We start from the raw sequence: 27,374 nt of genomic DNA on the forward strand, positions 1-27,374 counted from the left end.
CCTAATAATGAATATAATGTCATACATCATGGTTCAACAGGTTCCTTTAGCAATTTTGACCATGTAGACATCTAATTTATGTGTAAATCAATTCGAGAATCACGTTCTCTAGAAAGTTTGTAAGCAAGAAACATCTTGTTTGTAGGGGGAAAAGAAAACAAACAAACAAACAAACAAGGCAAATATACCACTGAAGTCCTTACTTGTCTTCTGATATGACAGACCTAAACTAACTAGCCACAAAAAACCCAAACTATTTCTATGAACATCCTGCTGTGTCACAGTAATCAAGGAAAATGTGCAGACCCGCTTCATATTGTCTTTGTATTCTCTCCTCCATCAGTCAATGCTGGGGAAAAAAAGCCCAAAGAGCCTCCTCCCTTCCGCCCTCTTAAACCCTCCCACCAGCAATATCATTGCCACAAAAAAAACCAAAAGGGGGGGAGAGGGAAATAAAAAAAAAGAAAAAAGTGCGCACACTAAGAATGAAGGACTGCTTAAGAACTTTTACAGCTTAAGCTCTTAGACTCATTTCCAAAAGTAGCAAGTATGGCTTGAATAAGAATTGTGCTATAAATGCCAACGATAATTAAGTTAACTTCAGTACTTTAAATGTTTTTTAAGAAATACTCAAGTGTGTATAGTTAGGAGGTGTTACAGTAATTCTTGATCGGTATGTATAACATATGTATAACCATAGCAGCTCTGGAAGATCTTGGTACCACAGTGCAATTTACCATGAACAAGATTCCTTTCTTGAAAGCTCTCTAGTACTTTGAAACACAGCTGGGCAAAACATACCTGCTTATCAGTTTTCCCAATATTTTAATAGATATTTCAGTTCAAGCCAATGAGTCAGAATAAAAACTGCAAACATTCCAGTAAAATTTGGTTGCAGTGCGTTAGGGTTTTTACTTGCATCTATGTCTTCTGTACTGTGCCTCCCTCCACAGCCCCACACACAAGTATTGCAAAAAGCCCCTATCAACTCTCTGAAAACTCATCACTTATTGATCTATCATTTTGCGATATTGAGCCTGCATCCATATAATAATACCGAACAGAGACCACTCTAATTGGGCAAGGCATGGAATTAACAGTAAGAATAAAAACAAAAACCACCAGATAAAAAAGACTCCCGAAAACCAGACTCATGCACAAAAAACCCCAAAACAAACACAAACAAAACAAAGAGGAAAAAAAAGCCAACCCCACACACCAAACCCTTAAACATATTTTATCTTCTATCCATGTATCAACCTACCTCACCGTAGAGAGACAGGTAATATTAGAGGAAGAGAGGTCAAGTGACCAAAGCCACAGAAGTCTGCAGCAGAATCAAGACCAGAAACCACATACTATATATCACTAACAAACCAGAAGTTAACATCCTGCTTATTCTCAGAAAAAACCCTGAAGACCTAGTCAATCAAGACCCCCATATTCTTTTGAAATACTTATTTTAAATGTAAACAGAAGTGACTGATAACACAATAACACTGATATCTTAAATAGCTGGGTATGCCTAGTAAGGTTGGGGATGTTTTTTCACTCATTTTTTATTTTAAATCTTTCTGTACTTACCTGATGGAACATCAGTCCAGGACTTCAGAGTTCCATTTCCCTGCTACATTGATGACACCCCAACACTATAAAGAAAGCATGGAAGGAGGCTCCCTGAAGCAGCTAAAACAGTGCTAATGATGTCATCAACATTCTGAGGTGGAAAGATCTTAATGACCATCTTAACTTCAGTTTGCAACATTTCTAATGAAGATGATTTATACAGTGTCCATAAGATTAAGACTTCCTAAATTTGTCCTCTTCACCACCCCCACCCCCAAAACAGTGCATTGCAATGGATTGTTCATATGTGTAATCCCATTCTGGGTGTTCAGAGACCACACATCCCTTTTAACCTGTTCAAAACAGAAGTCATTGCTGTACTTCTGGGAAGATGTGATGGCTAATCACTCCGCACAGAAAGAAGAGTTCTAGAAGCAAAGCATCACAGAATCACAGAACAGCCCAGGTTGGAGGGGACCTTGAAAGATCATCGGGTCCACCCTTTCGAGGGAAAGGGAGTCTAGATAAGATTATCTAGCACCCTCTCCTGCTGCATCTTGAAAACCTCCAGCAATGGGGACTCTACCACATTCCTGAGGAGGTTGTTCCAGTGAATGATTGCCCTATTAAAAAAAAAAAATTCTCTCTCATATCGAGATGAAACTTCACCCAGCACAACTTGTACCCATTGTCCCTTGTCTTCTCCATGTGGCTCCTTGTGAAGAGAGAGTCTCTGTCCTCTTCGTAGCTGTCCTCTAGTTGGGGAGAAATCATTGCAATAAACCCACTATTGAGTACAGTTCTTTCCCTGGAAATTCTGTCATCTTTCTCAAGAATCAAAGGAATCATATGGGAGAAAAAATTCCTGAGATGCCAAGAACCAACTCTTCCATTGGAATTAATCTGAATTAAAGAGGATCAGCAACTCTCAGTATTTTACTCCTTAATTATTTCTCATTTAGATGTTTAATTGCTGCACTATTCCCTACTTTCTATTTGTAAACAACACTAGTATTTGTTTTTCCCCTTTGTCCCAATGTTGTACCCATCACCAAAATTGGACTGAAACTGCTTATATGCAAACATATGCTTCAGAGTACGGATTTTCTTGTTTCAGAATGATTTAACTAAACCAAAATGAATTTTAAAATGCCAGGTCATACAAATAACCAGTATGCAATAAGTAAAATAAAAATAAATTAAAAAATAAAAAATAAATAAAAGAACAAGCACATGTGTTTTAAGATTTCCTCAATTCTCCATATACAAAATTTGTATTTGCCGTCTTTAAAGACTAACCTATTTGAGAAAGGAATTAGGTAGCAGCATGTTTCACAACATATGCATCCAATCATTATTAGAGAACATCATCCCAAAACTAAATTGCTATTATGTCTGAAAACTTAGAAAACAGTTATTTGAAGTAGAGGGAACAAATGCAATAAAAGTATGTTATAAGCAGGATCAAATTGGAGGAGGTGGAAAATAAACTTCGAGCTTCTTCAAATCTCGATGTCGTTCAGAAGACATCCTGTACGTTTGTACTACAGCAACTGCTTAGTGACACAGGTTTTGGCTACCCTGTCAGCATGTGGTATTCTTCCCTCTTTGGCTCATTAGGTTCAGATAATCAGCTTGGAAAAAGAACAGACACATCCCTTAAAGCTCCGCTATCAACTCACAAAGCACCCAGTTAAGGTATCAAAATGAGAAATAAATTGAATGAGGTTTTCATAATATAGTTACCCTGCTTCTTGCAAAGCCTGATAAAAAGAAAACTAATTTTGGCACTTCAGTCATTTCAAATTATCACAGTAGTGACTTCACAGTTATGACTATGCTCTGAAATGGACTGAAAAGAAACAAGTCTACATTTTTCCCCAAGGCCACAGGGCTATCTATAAAGCTCCTCAAATTCTGGTGTGGTTTCACTTGGTTTCTTTTTTCTGTCCTTGTCCCACACCCTCCTTTCAAACAGGTTTTGGAACTTTATTCTGGCCCCTTCTAAAATACAGCTATTAATGTCTGACCAAGACCTAAATAAGTTCACTATTAAGGTACATTATAAAGACTGCTTACAGTGGTTTTTTTAAAATATTATTATTAATCATGAGGTTGTTCCTGGTGACTTACACTGCTGCCAGGTAAACTTTTGAACAAAAATTACTTTTGCACATAAGTTTTCTGTTTTGCACAATGGAAGCATGAAGGGTTTTATGCACAGTAATGGCTGCTAAGAGGTCAGAAACTGGCTGCATCTGACACGAATTTTTTTCTGCTTCAGCTACATTTACATCTATTCCACAATACCCTGCCCTGCTCTTGCTGGATTTTTAAAAAGGTAAACTAGAAAATAATGAAAGTTCTGAAGCAGTTAGGGAGCAATGTGTGAAGTATAACCAAAACAACAGCAACAAAAACGAACTAATAATTAAGCCACCAAATAAGAGGTATTTGCTTTCCTTCCTTCCCAATGTAATCACAGCCACCTTATAAGATGAAGTCTATGATCAACAGCATCCTCATCCCTTCTTGAAAACGCCAGAACTTCCCTGAGTCCTATATCCAGAAAACTCCAGTATTAAAAGCATTTTGATAGAGGTTGATGATGCAGAGAAATTAAAATTAAAAAAAAATAAAGAAAAAGAAAAAAGAGGTGAAATCAGGACTGAAAGGTATGTTCTAGGGACACATAAAATCCATAGCAATAAAGGCACAAGGAAACAGTAATACAGTTGTGCCTATCTGATACACAGCTTCACTTTTCTTCCCCTGCCCTTTTTGCATTACAGCCATGTATATAGCGACTCACTGTTCCACAACTCTTCCGCATGCCTTTTATCAGGATTCAGCATTAACATTCTTTTAGAAGAGATGAATAATGTATGTGCAATAATGTATTTTAAATACTTGAATTTAAAAAAAGTAGTTTTTTTTTTTTTATTCTTTACTGAAAATAGCACAAGATGAAATACATGAGGAGAAGTGTTAGGGAGTCTACAAACTACTGTGAAGCAGGCCAATTTGACACACAGTTTACAAGAATTACATTAATACTGGAACATCAGTAAACTAAATTAACCTTATAATCACGAGTACTGAAGGTCTGCATTTATGATACAGAACATTCCAGTGTTAATAATTCTGATATCAATTGTAGCAATGTGAAAATTTTGTTTAATGTAATTGCTCATACAGCAAACTAACTATATGAATCTCAGTTCACCCACCAAATTTGATCCCTGTGTGGTTTATAGCCCCCTTCCACCCACACACTGAAAGACAACTGCCCCCCCATCTGAGGCATACCCATGTATAATACACAAAACATAACTGATACAAAAACTCACTTTCACTGGACAACATCTAAAATATGTAAATACCTGTTCCTGCAGGTCGTAGTCATAGCTATCATGCAGCAGAAGACTGAGGACATACCGAGTATAAATCATGGCATCAATGCCACACTTCTCTAGCTCTTGTCCCAGCCAGGTCTGCACTGGACCCAAAGCATGTAGCAGAGACATTTCAGAAACAGATACAGGGCCTGGATAAGAGCTTGAGGAGCTTTCAGATGGCAAACCATCCACAACAACTGTACAGATAGGGCGCATGAATCTAGGTGGCTGGCATCCTTATAACGTGAAGCATTTTCTGTAGTTGATATTCCGTCGATATCTGGAGGTGATTTTCACTCCAGTAAATAGGAGAGAGGCTTGACTTCTAGGACAATCATTTATCTTTCCTGGCAGTTAGCCGTCTAGAGACGAACATCACTCTTCAGGCATGACCAGTGAATAAACTAAATCCTAATAGCAAACACATATGTAGATGTGTTTTTCTACCTTAATTTCACATTGAGGCCAGATGCAAGTCCCCAGCAGGACCTATAAAGAGGAAAAAATGATAAGTTGTGATAATATGTATCCATACATGAATAATATTAAACAGTGAAAAACACACCCAATGTAGAAAGCAGTCATTTACATACTGCTTAATCCACATATATAGTACACCTATTCAGTGTCATTTTGAAGAGTAACAGGAATTATTCCAAGTTTAAAGGTGACTTTTAAAAAAAGGTACTTTTTAATGCAGGAAGAGAAACTCTTTCATCAAAGACTTCACAACTAATCCATCGATTGAAATACATGTTTGATCTAGCCTTATGGGAAAGTTGAGATTTTATTACTTTCACTATCAGCTGAAAAAAAAAAAACACTTTGATAAAAAAGAAAATAAACCAACCTATGTTAGTTTGCATGAAGACTGACTGTATATTTTGCATCACTAGAAGACAATATAATCCTACTGTTTTGCAGTGATTTCAGTTTCTGAAATAGAAAAAAGTGTCTTGTTTATAAAACACTGAATTTATGAAATTCGTCTGGCCAGGAGTTTCATAAATCCTACCACTAAATAGTTGCTATCTTCAGGCTTGGGTTTTGGGGTTGTTTGGTTTTTTTTTTCAGTTTCAATATTTGCCTTGCCTCAGGACAGCAAAGCATTTTATCACCAAAATCTGTCCTCATAAAAACATAAATCTCTGGAATACCTTAAAAAAATTTTAGCAGAACATAATTTATCAGTGCCAGAATTAACATTTAACTCTCTTTACAGAAACCATATACCAGTCTTACCTGAGAGCTTACACTCTAAACCCTATGCTAAAATAGACAAACCATCCTAGGACTTATACCACCCACAATCCCAAATCAATCTCGGTAAATAAGGGGCAGAAGGTGCAAGCACCACACACCTAGGCATTCTGCCCTCTAACCCAGAAGAAGCCAGTCCAAAAAAGGCATTTTTGGACCGGTCTGCCAATCTACCACATGCCAGTGTGGCATTTGTGTAGGACTTCCCTCTCCTCTCCAGCTTCTCAGCAAGAGAAAACAAAGCTCAAATCCTAGCAGGAAATATCCCTTCACTTAAAGGACACAAAGACTAAAGGATCTAAGCAAAATCTACTGTTTTGTTTCAACCCCACTGCAAGATGACCAACACACTCAAAACAGACATCACCTAATATAACTACCTAAGCTATACACTGTGTGCAGAATTTTGTGTGGGCAGCACGTGTTTTGTAGCCAAACAAAATTGAAAGGTGACCTTACAGTTGATACCTATGTCTACACAACAAAAGATCGTAGTTTTTAGAAGCTTTCTTTGCATCACCACCCAGGTATAACTGTATATTCCAGATCTTTAGCAAGTCAATTGCGACATCATCAAAAGGAAACCCATTATAATCAGCTGCTACAGAGCTGACAAAACCCTACGCTACGCTAGCTAAAGCCACCTTACTTCTCTGATGGCAATGTTAATTTCAAGAAAGTAGGCAACACGAGTATTCAATCTTTGTCAGTAACATGTTTGTATTAGTCAGGATCTCCTAAGTAAGCACAAATAACAGTAGGTAGAAATATCCTGCAAAGGACCTGCTTCATAACGTAATTAGAGAACCGGAAGTATGAGAAAAGTCTCATATTGTGACCAAGATACTCCACATCAAGAGCCGCAAGTCCAAACTCTTAAGCAGTCCATAGTCTCTTAATTGTTAAAGAACAACATTCCACTCAAACATCTGTTTCATCCTTCTCCTGTTGGTACTCCACATCGCAGCATGTGAACACTCTCCCTACGTCAATGCCACAAATCCCAGTCAGCCCCCCAAACTCTGTATTTCAAAGATCTGGGAAAACTGATGCTCTTGATTTGTCTTTTTTGAGATATGGAGCAGAACTACCTGAATGTTTGGGAAATCAACAACTTTTTGGCAGAGTTGACAGAAAGTTCCACTAGAAAGGCGAATTATGAAAGGGTGGACAGGGAGGAAAATCAGGAAAAAAGAAAAAGTGATTAAGTGACCAAATGAGAAATTCATTTATTCTCATTCAGCAGGTCTCCCATGTACCCATAATCTTTTCTTTTACAAAGGTATAGAGAATGGAAAGGGACAGCAAACACGCGTTACAAGTAGTCTTTGGTTTGCAAAGATACCATCAGAACAGTCAAAGAGAGGTGGGATGGAGAGGGCTTGGTTAAGGTGATCATATTTTTCATTGAAGGTTTTGAGTGTCAAATACAGCAAAGCAATGGGCTTCTGGAAATTGAGTTACTTCAATCAAAAGCGACTGCATCAGTGGACAATGGAAGAGCTATAGATGTCACCTACCCAGCTTCTGTAAAGCCTTTGACACAGTCCCACACAACATCCTTGCTGCTCAGTTGGAGATATATGAATTTGATGAGTGGACTATTAGATGGAATTGGCTGGATGGCTGCGTCCAAAGAGTTACAGTCAATAGCTCAATGTCCAAGTGGAAACCAGTAATGAGTGGTGTCCCTCTAAGGTCCATACTGGGACCAATACTATTTAATATCTTCATCAATGACATAGACAGTGGGATTGAGTGCACGCTCAGCAAGTTCACAGGTGACACCAAGCTGAATGATGCAATTAATTTGCTTGAGGGAAGGGATGCCATCCAGAGGGACCTTGACAGGCTTGAGGAGTGGGCCCATGCAAACCTCATTAAGTTCAACAAGGCCAAGTGCAAGGTCCTGCACCTGGGTTGGGGCAATCCCCAGTATCAACTCAGATTGGGGGATGAATGGACTGAGAGCAGCCTGGCAGAGAAGGACTTGGGGATACTGGTGGATGAAAAATTGGACATAAGCCAGAGCTTGCAGCCCAGAAAGCCAATTGTATCCTGGGCTGTATAAAAAGAAGCATGGCCAGCCAGTCGAGGGAGGAGTTTCTCCCCCTCTACTCTGCTCTCATGAGATCCTACTTGGAGTACTGCATCCAGCTCTGGAGTCCCCAGAGCAAGAAAGACATGGACCTATTGGAGTGGATCCAGTGGAGGGCCATGAAAGTTATCAGAGGGATGGAACACCTCTCCTATGAAGAAAGGTTGAGGGAGCTGGGGTTGTTCAGCCTGAAGAAGGCTCCAGGGAGACCTTATTGCAGCCTTTCAATATTTAAAGGGGGCTTATAAGAAAGATGGGGACAGACTTTTTACGAGGGCCTGTAGTGACAGGACAAGGGGCAATGGTTTTAAAGGAAAATAGGGCAGATTTAGATTGGACGTAAGGAAGACATTTTTTACGATGAGGGTGCTGAGACACTGGAATAGCTTGTCCAAAGAAGTTGTGCATGACCTATTTGAAGTGTTCAAGGTCAGGCTAGACAGGGCTTTCAGCAACATGATGTAGTTGAAGATGTCTGTCCTGGTTTTGGCTGGGATAGAGTTAATTTTCTTCCTGGTATAGTGCTGTGTTTTGGATTTAGGATGAGAATAATAATTTAGTATGTTGGTAACACACTGATGTTTTAGTTGTTGCTGAGCAGTGCTTACACTAGCCAAGGACTTTTCAGCTTCCCCTGCTCTGCCAGGTGCACAAGAAACTGGGAGGGGGCACAGCCAGGATAGTTGACCCCAACTGCCCAAAGGGCTATTCCATACCATTTGACGTCATGCTCAGTATAGAAACTGTGGGGAGTTGGCTGGGGGGCAGCGATCGCTGCTCGGGGACTGGCTGGGCATCAGTCAGGGGGTGGTGAGCAGTTACATCACTTGGTTTTTTTCCTTGGGTTTTGTTCCTCTCTTGCTCTCTTGTTGTTTTCCTTTTCATTACAATTTATTATTATTATTATTTTGTTCCAATTATTAAACGGTTCTTATCTCAACCCACAAGTTTTCTTACTTTTGCTCTTCCGATTCTCTCCCCCATCCCACAGCGGGGGGGAGGGCTGTGTGGTGCTTAATTACTGACTGGGACTAAAAGTCCCTGCCCACAGTAGGGGGGGTGGACTAGATGATCTTTAAGGGTTCCTTCCAACCCAAACCGTTCTATGATTCTAGGATATAGCAAAGCAAAGGCCTTCTGGATACTGAGTTACTTCAATTAAAACTTAGACACATGGTTTAGATCTTCAGCACCTAGTAAGGACTGAGTTTATGCTTCAGTTTTTCCTTGAATGAGGTGATAATGTGGCCTCTCTGTTCTATCTTAACACTTATTTTCATGAGGCATTTGAGAAATTCAGTTCTTGAGATCTAGGCTGACAAAATCTGATTTACTTTGGCTGCCCAGTTAAAGCATGTCTTTCTTTTTTTAGATGGGGAGGAGAGGGGAAAGACAGCGAGAAAGAGATAGGTTATCAGAGGAATTAAGAAATGAGATGACAACAAAATTTCTATGATGTTCAAATATTATAGTCCAGCTGTTTTTAATATCATATTCAATTACCTATTTTAACATTATTTTAAGTTTCAAAATATATATATAAAAACTGGAAATCTGAACAAAATTCTGAAATAATATTTGAGAGTTCTCATTTTACAACTGTCTCAAGTACTTTGTTTTACAGAAAGTCTTAAACATATTTCCATTATGTTTTAGAATTAACAAAATTTCATGCAAACTGAGTATTTTCCCATCCCAGTACTAGAGAGGCTTTCCATATCAAATTAGTACAAGTCACTCAAAGAGCGAACATTTCTGCTAATAGATGTGAAGCTCGATTTTAGAAATAACATTTTCTGACATGTAAGTTATCATCCCTTTTTAAATTTTTTTCACACTGTCTTGTTAAAAATAACTTTCTCCATCCTCACAATGACCATGGCTAATCTGAACAGGGAGACTACAACACAGCCTAAGTAATTAGTGCAAGGCTAGTTACTTTAAGCACCAAGCTGGAAAGAGTTCTCCATTTCCAGCTATAAAATATGATGGAGGGACATGCCTTATAACAAGATTACCAAATAAAACTTTACACATCTCTATCATTAGTTTGTGAAAAGTACTGATTACTTACAAATCCTAAAGTCAAAAATATATGATGAAATTCTTTCAAAAGAATTTCTACTTACTCCACTTCCTAGTCAAGTTTTTCCTTTTACGTAACCTTCAGTTTTTGTAATATTCATCAATTACCTTAACAAGGTCACTGTTAGATAAGCTGTCAACAGCTTAAGAACTATAGGCACAAGAGCCAATTTATGAAGTGTCTTGTAAAGTAATGAGAATACAATATTGGGTAAACACTCAGATTTGACAACTTAGACTACCTCAGAATAGATACTCTTTCTCAAAATTCTACTCAGTGGGATAGTCACTAAACATTCTTTTGACCTAACATAGACAGCAAAAGACAATAGCTGAGTTTTAGTCTCCTGAAATATAGTTATGGAAAAGCAACAACTTTAAATAATCAATAGCAAGAAACAGGAAGGAGGATCAATGATACAGAAACTGAAGCTGGAACACTCCAGGTCTGTTCCCTACAACAGAGTTGTTCCTGCATGGTAAATAATCTTTTTTGGAAGACTAAATAATCCTAGTCTTCCTCATAAGTGAAATGGAATATGAGTATTGTCATAACAAATACATAAAATAGTTTAAAAAAAAAAAGAATTAAAAAAAAATATAAAGAGTGTCTTGGTAATACAATAACGAAAGCCACACAAACACACCTTCTTGTGACAGTTGTGTCTACAGCAATACAGCATTATAGTGTAAAATTACTCGAAGATTACCAAAGAGTGCAGTAAAAGAGAGGTGTACTTAAATCACTCTTCAACGAAGCTTTATACAAGCCCACCAAGAAAGTGCTAGCATATGTAACTGTTCTTATCAGACCAATAGAAAGAGTAGATTGGCTAAAAGCTCATGCCAGGCAAGACATTTCCATGTCTTCAACAGCTTTTTTTCTCCCTGTTCCCTTTCATACCAAAAATAAGTTCTTTTAAGGAGCTTAAAAGTGAGGCCTTTTTTTCCCAATTGTTTCTAATCTTGGAAAACAGCAACCAAAGCCAAACCACAAAACTCAATGAATTAATCTAAAGTAACCTCATCTGTAACCTTATCAGCATCAAGAGGCCTCCGAAAATTATGTATCCATATAGCAAGGTTCTGAACAAACATGTTTTGTAAATGAAAAAATAAGTAGACTTAATGCTTTAACAAGCTTTCAAGCTTTCTTAAAGATATACCCACTATCAAGTCTTAAAATAACATAAAACATTGAATTAGGAGAGTAAAAACCACACCCCTTACTACTGTCCTTTCAGGTAAACTAAAGGTCCACAGACTATTTCTTGGACATCATAAAAAGATAACTTAAAAAGGAAACAAATTGTCTGCAGGCTTAAATTCGCTACACTGGGGTCTACACTCTCAATGGAAAAAAAATTACAGGATCCACATATTGAAGAAAATTGAAAACTAATATATTATTTGTTTCTATAATCTGCAAATAAAGTCTCTCAAGCCTCAAAGATACTCTTTACACATTTTGATAGATCTACTACAGAGAAGTCGATCTCTTAGATAAAGCTACAGATGCAACCTTTTTCCTTCCTTCCATTCCCAAAAGGGGTGACATTTGTGTCCAGTGCTTCATTCTGCCTACTGCAGTATGTCAACAACTAGACAAAACACATTCTCACACAAGTTAAGTCATAACTGCTGTTTTATACAGTTTCTTCTATTATTCTGTGAAATATGGCAGTACATTACATAGTTTACAATTAACAGTTCTCATTTGCAAAAGTTTTTTTCCTGCTATAGTCTTTGACAATGTATGACAATTTTTCAATGCACGAAGGAAAAAAAAAAGATTATAGAATTCTTACTTTTTTTTTTTCTTTAATGTGGATACAAGTGTCCACATTTTTTAACTGGGACAAAGTTATTTAGAAGTAGTATTTTTTCCCAGAATGGTTGTATTAAAAGCAAACAATCCTTCCTCTCCCTGACAGCTACATACAGCAAAAATGTGCAATTCCTAATTAGTATAAATCAAAGTGAAAATTTTAGCGCGTTTGGTTAATAACATACTAAAATCACATATTCACTTCAGTAAATTTCAGTCCCCTCTAGAAGACTGATAATCAAAAGCATGGTCACATCATATGATGGTAATAGAAGTCCAAAATTGTTCTTATATATTATGGAGGAATCAGCTATTTTAGCATCATTTCTTTTGTTTCTTTCAGTGAAAAATCTAAACAAATCCTTAACACACAAACCAAATGGCCACTCACTGGGGAGGGCACTGTCAAAGCCCAGAAACAAAGCCTATTTAAAATCTAGTAAACAATGGAATCTGTGTCCTTAATAAATTTCACATGGCATTTGAAAGACATGTGAATTCAGAATTAAAAGAAGTTGTTACATTTTAATCACATTCCTCGATAATCCAAATTTGGCTGTATAGTCTTCAGAGCAAGGACAGCTTTTTTATGTGTTGGTGATGCTTGATGTTATTGTACAACAAACAGCAGAGCAGGGACTTGATTCATGACCAAGGCACTGAAACAGTATCATAAAACAAAAAAAATTCAAAATGCCTATGCTATAAACAAACCCCTCCCTCCATCCCAGTTCAGAAAATTTCTGCCACAAAGCTTCAGAAGCATTGCCATGCCATGAGAAACACAGATTAAAACACCTGGCTGCAATCAAAGCAAGGAACACTAAAAGTGGTTGGAAGCATAAAAGCAGCTCTGTGAATTAACTTTTAGATATACATAGAATTTCCTTTTTTAAGAAGTATTATCGGGAACTGCAAGAGTGATACAATCTCATTTGTAATGGATATATGTTTTATGGTTGACTGATGTCTAACGAGGCTGGGCTTATGCTATGGCTCTAGTGTAACTCAGTCAAGTCAGAGAACCCATAGAGGGGACAGAAACCAGTCTGTGGGCGTTGCTGCATGATTTTTATTCTTGTAAATCTGCAAGCTTATTTTCATAACACTTATCCAAATGAAAATCTGAAGCTGCTAATCCTGTATAAAAGCTTAATGGAATTACTCAAAGGATTCAAGAGCTACCATATAAGTAAATGAGCTACCTCATTTACTTAGGTTAGGAAAGAAAAAGAACAGAGATATAACCAAGATAACAGCAGGGGACTCACCAGCACAGCTCTGTAGGATTCTGCACTGAGACCTGCATTGCTTAACAAATTCATAAGAGACCTGGCAGATGGGATGGGCAACACAGTTAACAAGCTACCAAACGACAGCAAGCTATCAGGGATAGTGAATACAAAATAACTGAAAAAATGCAGAAGGACCTTATGAAACTGGACTGGGCAATAAAAATGCAAACAAAATTCAGCGTAGATAAACTGGAAATGATACAGAGGAGGAATAATAACCTCATGCGATTAACACATAGAACAATGAGTTGTGAGCTGATAATTAATCCCAGGATCTATTTCCCAAGTAGTATGTTAGATGTTTCATGAAACTATAACCTCAAACCCAGCAGCAGTCAAAAGAGCAAATCACAGAACAAAACTAAAGTCATCTTTGTGTCACTGAATTAATGTTTTGCACGCAGATTGTACATAACATGCAACCCTGGTCCTGTAATATCAAAGACGACCTGCCTCTCCATGGATAGAGATTGACTGTTCAATGTATTTTTTTACTAGAAAGTACCAACAAGTTAGTAAGAGCTATGTACAAAACCTCACACAACAGGTACTAGGAATTCCTTGCCAAAAGATACTGAGGACTCAAAAGAAAAAAAAAATTAGATGGGCTTCAAAGGAAATTGAACATGAGATATCCCTTGAGAGTTTCCAACTAGACAAACCACAGCAGGCTCAGGAAATCCCCTAGACTGAAAATAGTGTGAGGCTGAGGGAGTATTCAGGAGAGGTATCACATATACTCTCCCTGTTCTTTTTTGTCCCTAACAGCTCACTTACAGATGCTGTTGCAGACAAGTACTGGATTTGACAAAGCCTTTGTCTGAACCGGTACAGCTGTTCTTATAAAACATTCATGTTCACCACAATGCAAGGACAACACTTCAAAAAACAGTAGCTGGAGGAGTTCAATTAGCTGATCCACTCACAGGGCTGCACGTCATTAACATATATGAACTTTGGTACAAGATGTCAGAATATCAATCCTGTCAGTGAGCAAAAATTGAGCTATGAGAAACAACTGTTACCGGACTGCAGAATTAGCAGGTGAGGCACCTGCACTAGGGGTTCAGCTGCATATCCAAGACCCCAAATTCTCAGTAATCTGAATATTCTCCACTTCCTCAAAGCAAACATGTAATAGAAATTGTACATTTTCCAGCTTGTAAGTTAGAAAAAAAAAAGGCAAGATGGAAAGAGGAAAAAGCATGACTTAGCAGCAAAACCTACAAACACCATGAAGAACAGTCACAGCATACTATGCCCACCACATACCAAAACTTAATCGCTTTATAGAATTGTAAGAAGTTCTGAAAGTGGCTTCATAAACAGACTCTTTTGAAAGGGTTCCTATTACATAGGGCAGACTTGTAAGAAGCATCTCTATATAGTGGACACCTAGGAAGTAGTTCTTCACTACATGTAATATGACTTAAAAAATTAATTAATAAGCCCTAAAAGTTGGAAAGTTTTGCAGATCATGGTTCAATAGGTGTCTTGATAATTCAGTAAGCAAATTTTACCTTCAGGGCAGAAGTATTGTTATTTCATAGCATTGCTCAGGAAACTGTTTCAGGAGGTCAAAACTCAGTATTAAAGATGTATTAAAAAAAAAAAATCAAAAGCAAGCACTTCATTATGCAGCACAGAGCCACCACTTCCATTTCAGTAAACGTAAGGGAGCCCAGAGCATTTCTGATGAAATAAAACCTGACAAATAAAACAATTTCTGGTACCACAGTTTGTTGTGCAGTTGCAACAGGTAAGTGTAAGTACAGCACATCTGTAACCTGCTACCTCCCAACCCAAAGCATTATGTCTCCAAAAATTTCAGTATTCATTTTAAGAAGTGCTTACAACTGTTAACAACACCTTCAAACATTGATCAGATTTAATAAATTGAAAGATATTTATAGACTGTCTGAATCTAGAGGAGTGAAATACTGCTTCACTAATTTCAAATGCCCAGCTGTCATTAACAATGGCAACATTTACATTATTTTAGTAAGAATTTGACCAAAGTTATCCAGTTACCAATACAGTCCTAATAATTCTATTCTTAAAAAATGATGAACAGAAACTGCCATGACAAATTTTTTTTACAGTTTAGTTTGTTACTGTCCAGACCAAATTTTAAACTAAATTTCAAGCTTGCTCAAAACTGGTGTTCGAACTAAATTTTACTCCTTTGTTTAAACAAGACTACATTTATTTTTGAATCCTATCTGAGAAAAATAAAAATATATACACGTATCATGTAACTTAGAAATACGGTAATTTTTTATAAGTTTAAAAATACACATTGGCATCTAATGACAAAGAATTTAAGTAAATATCTTTCACATTAAAAATGAACTTAAAGCAATGCTGCATATAACTGACAAAATTTGAAGTAATTACTACTATTGCCAGCACAAATACCAGTTTGTAAAAACCAGAAGTGATGGTTTTTATACCAGCAGTAACTAACTTTCAAGAGAACGACACCAGCAGCAGCTTCGTGACAGAGAAACCTGTGTGGCTGACGACTCAAAGGCTAGTTAGCGTAACACAAACTGCACCGCAACTGCATACTGGCACCAAGAGAGGATGTTCTACTGTTTCTCCCATCGTCCCTTCCTGGCATTCTCACCCTTTTGTCCTTGCACTTAACCCATCCACTGTGTGGTTGCAGGGATAAACTGGATCAGTTTGTTCTAAATGTCAAAAAATTCATTTTTGGTGGGCCAGTCTTCAAAAAATACAAATAAGCAATCAACTCACCCCATTGCCACAACATTTCTACACCTGGCATAAGAAAGGAAGTGGGGTTGCCCCTTTCAGCAGTGGCCCACTGTTAGATCCACTTAAGTATAACAAGAAAACATCAGGAAGGCACAGTTCAGAAACTACATTTTAGCTAATTCAGATGCAAGTCTTTCAGACAACCATCGCTCTTTGGAACATGAAATGGGGAAGCCAGTCCAGGTACTTCAGCAGATACGATATGTACTTCCAACATTTTTATAGAAATCCCCTACTGACCCATGCAACTGTACCCCACACATATCATTTGGCAGATTCAGCCCCAAAACAAACAGAATCCCTGCAACAGTAGCCTGGAGATGACAAAGAAATTACTAGTTGCTTCAAGTTTGGTAAGAGAGACACAAGTGTTGCACTGTAACTAGCCTAGAATATTATGGATCACCGAAGTGTGGAGAACCCAAGAGAAACAGTGAGTGCTAATGCAGAAGGCGGCATACGTATGCCTCAAACATAGATGTTGCCTCAGCTCATACTTTACAGTACTCCCCAGCCATCGCTGTAATTTCAGCATCACCAACATCAGGTTTCAGACTGTTCTGTTACGTTTCATTTTACCATTGAATACAACGATATGATTTAAGTTTTTCAATTTAAAATTGCAGATCTTATCAGTGTACTAGAGCAAAGCCAGTGACAAACACTTCGCTCTCCCCCTTTACCTCAAATCTACACACAGGGATTGCCTGGACTCCTACAGGGCCTGAGAGGTCCTGGGCAGAAATACCTGTCTAGCTGTAACTTCAAGGAGGAGACAGTCTTTTTTGTTCAGTCTCATGAGAATCTTCACAGGGACACTATTTATCAAAAGCTGTATCTTTTACTATGTACAAAAGCAACAGACCGCACATTGTTGATTACAATCATCATACTAACTCTTTCTCAGGTTTAAGGAAACATAAATGGAGCTAATAAAAACCAAAACCAAATATAACTAAGATCACAAAGGATACACACATTTTAAGCTCATCAATACATTTATCTTCAGGACTTTTAGCATGTAAAACCTGTAAGATTTCTCCTACTTGTATCTCACTATATTTACTAGCCTTTCTATCACGATATATGCAGGGCTTAACAATGCAATAGAGGATGCAGCCAAGTAACAGAAAGATCAGATAGATGCTCTCGACTATTTTGATCACTCTCCTTCCTGCCCTCCTGATGTCTTCCATTTACCCAACTTTTAAAGCAGTTTAAACTACCTGTTACTAACAGCTATTTGCCTGTGTTTGAACTCCCTTTCCAAGCAGAATGGTAACGGCTTGGAGGCCTGAGCGCCAAGTTACGTGTGTGCCCATTAACGCAGACTTGCCTGCAGTTTCATCCCATCTCAGTGCGTAGACGCAGGCACCAGTGTGCCCCAACAGGTGTTGCCAGCCTCCTCTAAGGCACTGGCGGCCACCAGAAAGGATCCTCCCCCAGGCCACCAGTGCGGCCACCCTCATAAAATCTTCAGTGCTCTTCACATCAGCTGGAACACTACTGCAGCATCAAGTAGCCCAGTAGCCACTCTTTCAGTGCAACTATATAGGATTTGTTTCAATTAATATACAATTTATTCTTAGGCATACATTGCATCTTTCAGTTGGGGAGAGAAAAGAAGAATGGATTACTAATTCCAAAGATCCAATAACCGCTGCCCATTTAAAGGCTATGGTATTTCTCCAGCTTTTTATACTTCCAAAGTTAATAATCCAGCTGTATATAAACATCTAACTAGTTACTGACCACACTACACTTTTTACTTTATTTTCTTAACTTCTTTAATTTGTATGAAGGTCTTCTCTGAATGCTTACTATTGAAGTTTTTTCTATACTTGGTCTGCAATTCAAGGAGTTAATTACTACCTTTTTGAAAAGCTTAAAATAGCTTCATGAAGGGTTTAAAAACAAATATAACTACTGCCTAACTATATAGTCTTTTCAACTGCTCTTTTCATTAAAAAAAAGATGTTACCATAAATTCAGTTGGAAGTCACATATAGACAATGTTTTCATTAATAGCTGTGTAAAAATGTACAATACCTGTCAGCCACAAGAGGCTCAGTAACCACAAAGAGTTGCATTTGCAAGCTCTATGACTTAACCAGTAGAGAAGATATTGACTTTGCAGCAAAGAAAATATGGCAGACCTACAAAGGAAATTATTTCAAGTGCTCTTCTCCTGCACTTCTACTACCTCTAATTTTTAATCCAAAATGTTAGTAAATTAAATTCCATATATTTATGAAATTGATATCAGAAGTAGGAGACTCCCCAATTTGAAGAGAGTAACAATTCACATGAAAGAATATATATTTTAGCACTTGAGTGCATTTGCATAGGCATTGTTTGTTCAGTTTATGTTGTAAGATTGTCAGGAAAACAACTTTTTCTTCTTCTTTTTCTACAAAAACAGTGGTGGTATTTGTTGCCATATCATATCTCCACTTTTATGATTAAGTACGTTGCTTAAAAATGCGATTATTTTTAAAAAAGTTTACAAACTGAACAGGTAGGACAGGTTAATATTGCTCTTAAAATAATAAATGTGCTGTTTGCTACTTCAAATGACAGCTGGAAATCTTATTTTACTAAAATGCAAAATATTTAACTATCACCACCAGAAAACCTCTTACAAAAACAGCAGGTCAGCATTATATTACTTCTCTTCAAGGAAGTTACTGTACTGTTAACCAAGGCATTTCTTTCACAACTCAAGAACAAAGTTACTAAAAACTGGAACTCTGAGGCTTCTCTCAAGCTGATAAGATATCCTGTTCAGAGAAGCTGGTGAAAAAATGATCTATATAAATATAAAAGTTAAACTAATATCTGGACTTACAGAAACATTTTAAAACTCTTGTGTCACCCCACATAATTCAACATGACTTCCAGCAAAGCAGCTATAAAAACTTCAATAAAACAAGAATTCCTATAGGTGATTCTGTTTCACTGTTAAGTGCAATAGTCAAATAAGCAGCAGAGTGAACTTCTACCCCAGAAGACAGAACCAGGACAATAGGAAGTCACTCAACAGCAACCTTTAGCTAATTAGTAACAGTCATTACCTCAAAATCTTCAGCCATTAGAATTAAAATATCATGAAACAGTAAAAGTTTTTCCTGAAGTTTTGTAAGTAAAGTTATCAACCAGACAAATCACTGGAAGCTGGCCCCATTTCTTTCAAGATACCCCAGTGTCCTAAATTCAATGCAGTGTTTTAATGTTGCACTCCCACTCAGCCACAGAGTCTTCAAATTTGTTTCAAGTTTGTAATAACAGATTACAGTGTCACAAGGATTTAGTGAGAATTAATTACTCATCCAATGGCAGCAGTACACACTACTGATTTCTTCATTAGTGATGCTTCAAGCAGCCTTTTTTCTTTAGGCTAACAAAACACTTTATTTTCTTAAAAAGCACATATGACACATGCTAAATGACCAAAATAATTTCCTTAATCACTCTGTGTATGTTTTAGCACGTTTTCCCATTTTACTGTTGAAGATTATCTCAATCGAAGTCCTGACTAAGCTAACACTACCTGGAATAACCTTGCAGAGCGTATCTTGCAACTCTGTTGTTCTCATGTTAAAACTATACAAACTTATGAAAACTCGCTTTATTTTTTCTGGCCTTCAGCTACTCCTAGTCTCTTACTCTCTTATATCTCTCTGTACTTTCTTCCACAGTCTATATATGCAAAACCTCTTCTGCAATGCAACTATGTCTCCCTTCAGAATTCTTCTATAACCAAGCTAGTTCATCTCACCAAACCATAAAAACAACAAAAAGCCCACACTCACACAATTTAATAACATATAAAAGGCATAACAGCTCCTCCTTTCCATACAGCATCTTAAACACAGGCACATTAAGATGAAACAATTTGCTTGAATTCCCTCAGTGACAGAGCTGATAGAAACCTGCAGGTTTCTTCAATCCTAGTCCAGCGTTCAATCCAGCAGACCTTGTTCCTTATATAAATGTAATAGTAACGAGGGGAAGATTTTTTAAAGTTACAAAAAGAACACAAAACCTTTCAGATTTCATCCCTGTTACAATTTATTTTTATTTATTAACAAGTTTTTTGCACAGAGTATAAATTTTCACAGGCAATCCTTTCTAGAATAAGGCCTAGAAAGTTACAGACAAAAGTAAAATTAGCATGGACCACATATTTGAAACTTCTTCCTCAATACAGTAAAAATGAGAAATTTAAACATTCGCTAAATTATATTAAAAATGAAAATTGTTATAGCAAGCCTGAACACAGACTATGCACAAACTTAGCAGGATATAATTCACTTATTAAATATAGTATCACAATAGTGAAAAATGAATTTAAATTCTTTATAATTGAAATTTCCACACTACTGCCTTAGAAATATATCTCTTGGAAAGACAGATACCAAAGTGGATGTACAGAAGCCAAGTTATAAACAGAATCTAGATGATGTACAAATAATCAATTAATAGTTTTATGCAGGTAAATCCAAACACTTGCATGTGAAATTATAAAGGAAATAGCAGATTAAAAATTAAAAATACTCAGTAGCTTCCAATAATGCTAGAGAAATAACTTCTAGTAAGAAGTCTGTGAAAGAATAATCTTTGTACGGAATGTTCAAACCACTCAACACTTCCCCCCACCCCTCCAACCACCACCATGGCCCAATAAAATACACGGTCAATCCCTTAGCATCCATTATAAATGCACCCAACCAACTTTTGGGAAAAGTAGAACAAGATGCTTTTTAGTAAAAATATTGTAACTAAAACTAAAACACTCGGACAGTCCTGCAGTTACCTGGTATTTCTGCCTAGAAAAATCTGGTAAATTATTTTCAAATTATGAAAAAACATACTTTTCCCTCCTATCAGCCTATTTTCTTTTTGTCTGTATATTGAAATGCAACTGAGCATTCAAATATTCATTTGAACATTTTTATTTTGTATCATGAAATTGACCTTACTCAGAAAAAATTGTTGGGGCAGGACTGGGGGGGATGGACACAACACAGCTCATTCCTATAATTACATTTACAAATTACCTAACCAGCCTGCAACTGTTCTTGGACTAAAATGAAGGATTCTAGTCTCTGTTCCACAGTACAGAAGAAACTATCCCAATAAACAGAGCATATTAAATAGCTTCTAGAAGATCATTTGTATTCCAAGCTCCACTAGCAGTGCAGATAACTAGTATAGTTCCTGCTACCTCTCGTAGCCTACAGTAAATCTACATCTTGCTGTCTTCATCCCATTCTGCTTTACCAGACATTGTTACTCATCTTATTATAGCAATAAGTTATTACTTTTAGTCATTAGCTATTGGTTGTTATTACCATTATACAATTTTAGGGGCTCCACATTATCAGTCCATCAGTGAGGTATGAAACCTATGCTATAAATGTATGTCTTAAGAAAAGAAAGAAGAAAAACAAGCTGCAATGGAATAACAATAAATAAGGGTCTTTTACTCCCACAAACTACAGAAAACCCCAGATTAAAAAAAAAAAACAGCTCAAATTTCTTATTTTGAACACATTAACATTTAGATGGCTTTAAAGGAAATACTTAACACATACAACTTTCAACATCCACCATCACAAATTTTGTATGCTTCTTTACGTAAAGCTTAAAGAAGCAGCAAACTGATAGATGATTTTGCTAGGATTCTAGCTACGTAGATAGAAAGTCTATTCTGACTCTACAGCACTATGCCTAAAAACCAATAAAATTCCAAAGAAAATTCACCCGTGCTAAGTATAAAACCAACCTCTTGGCTTCCTTCATTCCCCCTATTCACCTAGAAACAAGATTCTCATGAAGGACAAATAATGAAGTTATAAGTAGTACCTAGACCTTCCTCTGTCCCTATTCCTGCTAGAATGAATAGCAAACGAGCAAAGGAAAATGCTGACATCATTTTACCCCTATGGAATTTCTCTTACTTGGAAGAATAACGAATAGCAACAACAACAGAAGCAGGGGCGAATGCAGGTTATGAAATCAGCATATTAAGATAACAAGAGAAGTTCGAGGCCTCCAATTTTTCCTCTTGGGTCACATATAAATGTTTGCCCCTTCCTTTCCTTCTGATTCTCCTGCTGATGAGCAGAAAAGCTAGAGGGTCACGCATCCAATACAAATTTGCAGAATCTGTGGTCTCAAAGAATCATTACCCTCTCAGTGCACAAAACAAATGAACTGATAAAGTTCTGTGACTGTACATATGGGAGTATCTGCTAAGCAGAATATGGCAGGGATATGAACTGCTGATGCTTTCAATGGAGTGCACAAATCAGGATTTCCCCTGTAATTCTTAGTCTTTGAAAATAGAAAACATTATAAATATATAGTGTACTACTAATTTTATTCAAGTTATCTATATCCCCTCTTATATCTCAATGATCAAAATAGCAGATTTTGATACCTATATGATATGCTTTATTGATTGGAAGGGAGGGGTTGTACACTACCATTTTAGCATATCCACACTGACAAGAAACAGCAGATGGAGGATTAGTACAAAATAAAATCTGTACAGTTACATGTCACATAACAATCAAGTTCCATGTCATTTACTTTTATAAGGCATATTTTTGTCTTAAACAATAAAGAAAAATGTCAATTTCAGACTCCCATGGATTATGAGAAGCCCGCAATACTTGGGTTTTAAGCACTGCAGTGAAGTAGTTTGTTTTACACAATTATCTACTGAATCATCACGAGCTCACTTTTGACAGCTAAGAAACCAAATTTGATCTGCAATTCCCACCTTATCCCAGGAACACAGAAGTAATATATGGTGTACAACAGAAGGGTAAAAACCTAAACATTTAAAAGGGTTTGCACAAGGAAAATCAACTACCTGTACCACAGTGTCCTCTGATCCCAGGCCTATAAACTACAACCCAAATTACTTATATACAGAAAACACAGGAATACAGGAATGTCGTTTCTTTGAAAGGACAAGTAAATTGTACTATTTTCACCCTTCAGATCAGTATCAGGTACTGCAATGAGTAATTAAAACAGACAAAACAGAAAAAAGCACCGCACTTTCGCTTTTCTCAAAGTTTCATAACACGACTTAATGAACGTATACTTTTAATCCAGGCGACACGAGAAGATGGAAATGAGTTTGCTGGAATGAAGTGTCAGTTTGTGTCACTTCTGCATTCAGCTGTAACCTTCGCCAAACCTTGTCCCCCCCCCACCCCGCCCACTGCCTACGAGAGGCTGCGGCCCCGCCGGGCCCGCCCAGGCGGCGCGCAGCTCCGAGCGGCCATAGGATGCGGCTCCCATCAGTCTCCTATCAGCCCAGCTCCTCCTCCTGAAACGGCAGCAGCCCTAGCCTTTCTATCCGCCTTTTGCCTTCAATAGGCCCTAAAGGACAATGCTGTTGGAAAGGGGGGGGGGGAAGGAGGGGAGCGAGTCCCACCAGCTCGGCCCCCGGGTAACCCCCTCCCGCCGCAGCTAAGCCAGCGGTGCTTTCCATCCACCCCAACCCGAGGCATTTAGACCCGTCTCCCAGCTCCTCCTGACCGGTCAGCAGCCGCGGGCTGCGCTTTGTACAATTACGCACCGGATGAAAGGTCACGGCGGGAGCCATCCCCGCACACCAGCCGGGCCTGGCAGCAGCCGGGGGGCTGCGGAAAGCCCTGTCACTTCAACCTCACGGTCAGGCTCGGCCGGGAAGGGGCTCCCCGGCTCAGGTTCTCGCTACCCTGACCCGAAGCGCCGCATCCTCCGGTTTCCCCGTCCACTGCACCGGGTGACATCGGCGCAGGCTGGCACCCACGACGGGTGGGTGGTGGGTGCTGCCTTCCTCTCCTCTCCTCCCGGGCGTGACCCGGCCCGAAGGCACGGGAGCCCCGGTTCCCGCTCCGACACCTCCCTCCCGACCCCCGGCACAAGCCGCTCACCTGACGCTGGGACCCCAGGGGCCGGGCCGGGATGGAGAAGCACGGGGGGGGGGAGGGGGGGAACGGGGAGGGCTCCGCTCCCAGGCAGGCGCTCGGACCGGGGCACCCCGGCCGGGCCCCCGGCCCCGCCCCCGAGCCCTGCCTCGCCGCCGGCCTGCAGCCAGCCCCCCCGCCCGGCCCCTCGCGCTCCCTGTCACCCCCTCCCCGGCCCCTCTCCTCCCGTCGCCGTGCTTCCTCCCCTCTCCCCCCCGGCCCTGCCCCCGGCCTCCCCGGCACGCTGCCGCCGCGCTGCGGCAAGCGCAGCCGAGAAGCGGTACGCGCCGTCCCGGGAAACCGTCCTCCCAGCGCCGGCCAGGCCCGGCCCCGCAACTCCTCCTCTTCCCGGGCTCTTAGCGGAGAGGGGAGGGGAGAGCGGGCCGGCGCGGGCCTTCTCGGCCGGGCCTCAAGCCGCCGGCCCGGCGCTCCCCGGGGGCCGAGCTCGCCCGTCCCTCAGCGCAGCGGCGGGAAGGAAGGGGGGGGAGGGGGGCGCCCGCCACCGCCTCCCGGCTCCGTCCACCCGTTGCCACAGGGAGGGAGGGCGGCTGCCGCCCTCCCTCCAGCCCTGCCCCTCCCTCTGCTCCCCGGGCCCGCGGCGGGTATTTACCTGCCGTGGCGGCGCAGAGCGGGGCCCTGGGGCCTCTGGCAGCCGGAGGAGGCGGCGGACTCCGTCCCGCTGCTGCCGTCCCCGAGTGAGGCGGGCGGGACGGAGCCGGGACCTGCCCTGGGAGGCGTTACGTAAACCGGCGGCGGCAGCGGCGGCTCCCAGCGCCACGGGGAGGGAGGGGGGCCGGCCGCTCCGTCACCCGGCAACAGGACTCAGCGCCCCGGCGGACCGCGCCGCAGGCTCCTCCCCGTATCCTTCCGCCCAGAGGGCGGCCCGGATCCCGCCGCCCAGGAGCGCGGGCCGTGCTGTGGGGCCGCGCTGGGGTGCCTGTGCGTGCGCAGCGGGGCGGCGAGGGGCGCTCCGAGCTCTCCGCCGCGCCGGCGGGTGGGCTGCGGTGGGGCCGGGCCCCTCCGTCCTCGTCCAGTAGTGCCCGGCCGCCAGCGAGCCGGCTCCATGGCGGGCCGCCGCGCAGGAAGGGCGGGGGGGAGGAGGGGAAGTATCCCTTTGCTCTGGTTGTACAGCCTCGGCCCGGCCCCGCCTGCCGGGAGAGCGCCGCGCTGTCCGCCGGGCGCCTGAGGAGAAAAGGGGCGGGCGAGGCGTTTGAAAGTCACCGGCCGGCCGGCGGGGAGAGCGCCTCCGAGGGCCGCCTCGGCGGCGGGCGAGGGGAGCGGCGTCGTGCCTCGGAGTAGCCGTCACCCGGGCGGGGAGGCGGGCGGCGGCGGCCCCTCGCCTCGGCTCGTCTCCCTCAGCGAGCTGCCGGCGGGAGCCACCCTCGGCCCCTCCGGAGGGCTGGCTGCGTGGTAACGACGGAGAGGGAAACACCCAGGGCCGGGGCAGGAATGCGAAGGAGGAAATGGGGGATAATGATGGAGTGTGGCGGTGTTTGTAATGTGAGGTCCTTTTGAAATCCTTAACGACTCTGAGGGCAAGGTTAGAAAATAAAGTTTATTTTGCTGCTAAATGAAAGCCCGTCTGGGAAGAAAGTTGTCTTTTAGAAGATTGATGCCATTGAAAGTCGGTTTTAGTAGGTGAGCTCCTCAGGAGCCGGGAAAATTTTATTCCAATTGATTAAATGCCAGCTTAATCAGAACTGTTTACACAACCCTAGCGTAATGAAAGAGCAACATTTTTAGCATAGTAGATGGGTGAAAATGGGCCACTGTAAGACTGAAAATATGACAAAGAAGACACACCAAAATACTAATTAAGCTTCTTAATTGGGAGGATAATAATGACCTTTTCAGGTGTACACTAGCACCTCGCATTTCTCAAATATATGAATACATACGGGTCTAAGGAAAGTCAATATTATGTAAGATGTCAGAGTAAGTCTTCTGTCTGTGTGTAATCCTAAGGGTTTTATTCCTTTTATTCACTGCTGAATGGCTCTTAGAGTTCCAAAATGTGGTTTGTCATCTACGTTGGCTAACACTGTTTCTTTTGTGCAAACAACATCTTCAGTCTCTGGAACCAAGCTCATCTATGACAAGATGATCCCCCCCACACCCTGGATGTAGTCCCGTTTAGGCCTTTCGACAAGTTAAGCCTATATATAAAAATATGTCTCATAAGAAACATGAACGCAAGCCAAGAGAGTAACCACTGCCTCCCAGTCTATATACTCATTTCCTGATACAAGAGCAGCATTGCTCTTATTTTTATTTTAGCTAGGGTTTGCCTTTTTTGAACATTCTTAGCACCTAATTTAGTCATAAATTTGACTGGCCAAAAAGCCCAAGTTTTTAAAGTTGAATACGCAGGATTGTGTAGCTACATGAGCTACTGATGTTCTCTTAAACGCTGCCGAGGCAGTAATTGATGTCATATGAACGTGGAGTTCATCAGTTCGGCTTCCTCCAAATCTTGAAGGAGTGTTATGGAAAAGCTCTAAAGAGAAAGTAGTGCTTTAAACCCCGTGATAGAAGGACAGCGTGGTTCTCTGAACTATTTAATTACTGTTTAAGTTATTTTCTTGTTATGAAAAGCTGAAACTGAAAAGCTTTGGGGGAAAAAATCTTGCTGACTGTTTCTGCTGAGTCATTCCACTAGTTTATCAGAAGCATTTCACCAACACTGTAATAAGACTTGTGCCAATCGCAATCAAATCTCCTTTTGTTCATGAGCTCAGAATCTGAATTCCCCTTTTCAAGGTAGAAATAAAATACAGTAAAATGTGGGACACCTGGGATTTGTCTGTAATAACAATTGGCACCAATTTAAATCAATGTCCATTCAGTCTTTGAATGTATTCTCAATGTATTAGTAATGTATATCACTAATATGAACCCACTTACCTTATTTCACCCTTTCTATATTTTTTTTTCTCTGAAAGCTCTGTAGAAGGGCCAGATGCTCAGAACATCAGTGTTCTGCGAATGGAGCAAGTCAGAGCATGCAAGCCAGTGACAGATTATTCTGAATATTCACGTAGTTGCTGTGTGACATTTCAAATTGACAGTTCTGGTTTTGTGGTCAGATCT

At 40.3% G+C, this 27,374-nt stretch overlaps 1 protein-coding gene across 6 annotated transcripts in view; it reads right to left on the bottom strand.

Annotated features, from left to right (window-relative positions):
* KIAA0232 (KIAA0232 ortholog) overlaps positions 1–25,365 on the bottom strand; it is a 73,560-nt gene extending 48,195 nt beyond the window's left edge. For 2 of the 6 annotated variants that reach the window (XM_072863278.1, XM_072863280.1), the window contains exons 1-2: positions 24,895–25,364; positions 4,950–5,453 (exon numbers count right to left, since the gene is read on the bottom strand). In XM_072863278.1, the coding sequence (XP_072719379.1) occupies positions 4,950–5,180 (231 nt within the window). In that variant the 5' untranslated portion in view covers positions 5,181–5,453; positions 24,895–25,364. Of the gene's footprint in view, positions 1–4,949; positions 5,454–5,814; positions 5,875–24,894 lie in introns of those variants that run through there. The other 4 variants (XR_012042817.1, XM_072863283.1, XM_072863279.1 and 1 more) reach the window with 4 other exon arrangements.
* Between the last annotated feature and the right edge of the window lie 2,009 nt (positions 25,366–27,374).

Source organism: Ciconia boyciana, chromosome 5 (assembly GCF_034638445.1).
Source record: "Ciconia boyciana chromosome 5, ASM3463844v1, whole genome shotgun sequence".
Taxonomy (NCBI): Eukaryota; Metazoa; Chordata; class Aves; order Ciconiiformes; family Ciconiidae; genus Ciconia; species Ciconia boyciana.